Source organism: Cystoisospora suis, assembly GCF_002600585.1.
Source record: "Cystoisospora suis strain Wien I chromosome Unknown contig_5757, whole genome shotgun sequence".
NCBI classification, from domain to species: domain Eukaryota; phylum Apicomplexa; class Conoidasida; order Eucoccidiorida; family Sarcocystidae; genus Cystoisospora; species Cystoisospora suis.
Window position 1 is genome coordinate 1 of NW_027158547.1, and position 4,452 is coordinate 4,452.

General features: G+C 55.3%; 1 protein-coding gene across 1 annotated transcript; it reads right to left on the reverse strand.

Annotated features, from left to right (window-relative positions):
- Nucleotides 1-204: 204 nt before the first annotated feature.
- On the reverse strand, nt 205-4,400 carry CSUI_009556 (ap2 domain transcription factor ap2x-10; the record flags this gene model as incomplete). The annotated part of the gene is made up of 3 exons (XM_068069671.1): nt 2,565-4,400; nt 1,485-1,555; nt 205-341 (listed from the first exon to the last, which is right to left on the reverse strand). Coding segments are annotated over exons 1-3 (2,013 nt in total), but the record flags the coding sequence as incomplete, so codon positions are not given.
- Between the last annotated feature and the right edge of the window lie 52 nt (nt 4,401-4,452).

Below are 4,452 nucleotides of genomic sequence, written 5' to 3' on the forward strand. Positions count from 1 at the left end.
TGGAAAAAGCAAATTGCAACTGGAGCAGGAAGAGGGGACGACAGCTGCAACTCGTGCTTTGGTATCCGCTGACGGGAGTAAAGGTGCCCCGGGACTCGTCGCGCTTGCATTCTCTCCGGGCAGACAAGTGCTGGCTTCCGGGGGAGTGAGCCGCCCATGGCTAATGCACCTTTCCACTGGCGTGCTGCAGAGGCCGTAAGGGATGCCGGGGGAAAGAAGTTGTAAACCGAGCAGCAGCTGCTGTTGCAGTTGTTGGTGGCGGTGCGCGCGGTTCCTTGCGCTGTCCCAGCGCTGTTGCACGCATAGCGGCAGCAGGACAGCGTCTAAGATGTGCTCCTTCGCTGCAGTCCGGTGTAGCAAAGGATACACATGAGGCCAGTGGAACGATGCTTGAGATCTGTTTTCTGTCTTGTTGAGCAATATCTCTGCTGCCCACCAGGCGGCGAAACCTCTTCAAGCTGTTACGAAGAGGATCTTGCTCCTATACTTCAATTTCGGAGAGCAGAGTGAGGGCAGGAAAAGCGTAAACTGTAACTGTGGTCTTGAGTACACCCGCAGCAGCTTGACTCTTACTGCAGCGTAACCAGAGCGACCTCACTTGTTAACTGTCTTAGAGCGGCGGGGAACATTATTGCATGGCCTGTACTCGACTCGTCTTCCGCCCCAGCACCACTCAACTACCCAGCCGCGTTCCTCTTCAACCACTTCCCAGCGGGCCTTCCTTCACCAAGAAAACCCGGTCATAGCTGGAACCGAGGACGATTAATCGTCGTCGTCTGGTCGGAGAGCCAGAACCACCGAATAGAGTGTGCGATAGTGGGAACCACAACGATGCAAAAAGCTGATGCAAATGGGCGTAGCTTCCATGTCAAAGCGTGGTCTGTCACCGTGCTTAAGGGAATGCAGGAGAAGCTTCGAGAGCTCTTGTGCGAAATCGGTCTTGTCGCGAGTGATACAGCACTAGCCAAAACTGCGTGAATGACTCAGACGGAACAGTGGAGCTAGGCACCGAAGAGAACTCAGCCTCTGTAGAGGCAGACTAGGAAACGTGAAGAGACAGGTCTGCTGCGGCTGTACATGGAGTGAACCGGTTCCCACCATGGCGTCGAAGACTATGAAATTCGAAATAATACCATAGGGGCGCGCAAAGCTGTTCTTAGAAAGAAGACAAGGGGGGACAACGGGTTGTGAAGTTGTCCCAGTGCAGTCAGGATGCTGCATGTGGGGCCATGTTCGCGAATCCGCAGTAAAAAACGGAAAGACAGGAGACTCTGCCAGATTCTCTAACCCTGTTTGCCAGCGTCGACGCCGTAACACCGGACGAGTACGCACGCCCAGGAGCTACTCTCCGGCCAGGCCGAGGAAGGGCAGGAGCCGGTAAGCATTTGCCCTGGTGAGTTGTGATATTTGATTGAAGAGTGAGCAAGGATGGCTACCCCCAGCACACATCCGTGTCATGCCCACGTCGGTGACCTCGTTCTTACCTTCTGAATTGTTACTGCCCTCTCGCCAAGCGTCACGAAGACCATCAAGCGCCGCAAGGACGAAGTGGAGCCTGGGTATAGCGTACGGGAGACACGAGAGGTGAGAACAAGCTACAAATGTGGTGGTCTTGATGAGCCACGTCGACTACGACTGCAGATCATGCACCTTCGTATGCCGCCTGTCTTAGACCCTCGTGCCCTTGGTCCGAACATGCCGAAGCAGCACTGTCTTGTCGATTGGCGAAACCGTTAGCATCAGCAGAGAAGGCGCAGCACCCGTGATAACAAACTACAAGGAGGTCTGAGGAACGCCGAAGTGGCAAGTTCCCAGCGCCCCAGTTGTAGCTCAGCTAAGTCTTCGTGGAAGTGGCAGGTTCAAGATTTGCCCAGCGGTATGTCCTACGTCACTGCCGGCCGGTCAGCAGTTTCAGGTTGCTCTTCCCTACACACCAGGGAAATGGCTTTGACAACTGCCAGGGCTGAGTGGATAAAATCTGCAAAGTGCCCTGCCTGGAGGCTGAGACGCGCCGGACCGCTTGGAGTTCACGTCTTCCGGACGCTTTTCAGGTTCCGCGCCTACTTCACTGCTAGCGCCGGGCCGGCTTAGAGGTTACTTATATAGCATATCAACTTCCTGCAGCACTATCGAGCCACGGCGTTGGGAGCAGACTACTCGAAAAAACTACTGCAGGGTGCTGCCGAGGCATGACAAAAGCACCCTTCACTGAAGTAAGAGGGGCTACAACCGACGCGGCTCCACAGGCAAAGGAAGTGGCGTACTACGTTAAGATCCGTGCAACAATATCGTTATCGCCGCTCAAATTCCGCGCTATTTTGCACGAAGCTTTGGCTGTTAGTGTCATCGTGTAGGAATATTGACTGTTACCGCCAACGTGTGCGTGGGTAGCAAGCGAGAAGAGAGGAACCAGAAAAAAGAAACGCCGATGTCGCTGAGAAAACCATCAGCTCGGAGTACCGAATACTGGGAGTCACTGAGGTCTCCAAACCAATGCATGTGTTGAAGGAAAAATCCTTTTCGGGTAGAGTTGACGTGCTTTCCTTCTGTATCTGTAGCCGTACGTGCGTGCACTCCACGTCCTCGGACCGACAGCGAGGTTTGCCCTCTTTCCTTTCTTGCACTCCTTTCTCCTCAGGGTCGAGCGCGCGGCGTTGTGAGTAATCATCGCGTCTTTCTTCTCCCCGAAGGGTGAAGTAAGATCGTGTTGAACGTTTTGACAGTCTTGGCTGTGTTTTCTGAACGGCTGCTTTCCATCGGCACCCATGCGTACGTAAATCGCGTCTGTGTTCGACACCGGTTTCTCGTTAGAGTGGTCTTTCTGGGGCAGCTCGCGTGTTTCCGCTGATAAACTTTTCCTGTATCCTGTCGGGTCATGGCAGAAATGCTTTTCGCCCAGACGCTTGCTGGCGGAAGCCTTTTCAAACCCCACAGTCTCGTTGTTAGGCAGAAGTCCGGTCTGTTCTCCCCTCCCCCCGATGTCTTCATGTCCCGTTCTCAGTCGGACCCCCGACGGCGCATGCTCAGCTACGGGGGTCGGTCCAACAGCGGTAATCTGGCCAGCGAAGGAACAGGTAAGCTCCTTTGCCTCTCTATGAGGGGCCGGCACGAACGACGCGCTATTGTCGTGTCGTTTCGTTCCTGCCTGCGCAGGCCGCCCTCCTTCGCACGAGGCTGTCACCTCTTTCCTCTCGCTTGTTTCCTCCCTAAGGCAACTACGCTTTGTCACCGGTGTGTAGTTGCAGTCACTGACTTCGAAGGGAACTACTGGTCTAGACAAGTCTCTATTTCCTTCTTTGTGCAGAGCTGCAAACTGACAGCAGGTCGCTGTAGCCTCGGTCTCCCCACTATTCGACCTCGTTTCCCTTCTCCCACAACTCCTCCAGAGTTCGGTCTGTCTCCTGTTGCCCGATAGCACAAACTCGAAGATGAAGAGGTCTTCCTGACGCTCGGCTGCAGCTAACAAGAGAAAGCACTCTCGATAGGCTGCAAGTAGCTGCTGCTCAGCGATGCTTGACGACTGAAGCTCTGCCGTTGCAGCCCCTCCGCCTTCCGTGGGTTGCACCAACTTTAGTCCGGAATCTAGCAAGTACGAGGGACCAGGAGAAGAAAGGGAGGTCAGTGGAGAGGATAATGTGCGCGATGCTTTCGCAGCAACAGAACAACAAGCTGTTAGAGAATTGATACCTGGTTCGGTGGCCAGAAGCTTTCCAGTCAAAGCCTCCAGGGGCAACGGACGTGTCGCCACCTGAGACGGGTGCCGGCGTGGCGCACCGTCATCGTCCTCGTACTTGTCTCCTGTTGGTTGTATGTCCTGCTCAGATCGTTGTGCTTCCGAAGACGGTTCGCTGGAGCTGGAAGCGTGCCGCGAATATACTGTGCTGTTTTGTTCGGAGTGCCCAGGGATCCGGCGGAGATCTCCTGCACGTCTTTGGGAAGGGTTCTGGTTTTGCTCAGGTAGGGAGGCGGTCTTCGGGTGAGACGAGCATCGAAGGTTCGGCCCCGGGTGCGAGCCGGAGCTGCTATTCGCCCTTTGAGATGCTGCCAGCTCCTTAGGAACGAGGCTCTCAGCTCCTGTACTGAGCAGCATCTCGCCCAGTCCGGACATGTCGTCCTTAGCTGTGCAGTTACGCGTCGTTTCACTTGGAGCCTCTGCGGCATCACAAACGTTACGAGTTGTGCTGTCGCTTCCTTCTGGCGCGGTCCGTGTGTCCTTTTGTCCGCCACAGCGGCCTGCGTTGTCTTTCCCTGATCTTTGAGCCCCCCCTGCGCCGTTGGCAGCGTCAGGTGGTTGCGAGGAAGCCTCGTTTTGTAACCTGGTAGTGAAAGATGTCAGCTCCTTTCTTCTGATTGAGTCGTCGGTGGACATGCAGGTGTCGTTCTGGCCAGCTGTGGGCTCGGGTGCGGACGAGACATGTGCCAGTACAGACACATGTCTCGTCCGCACCCGAG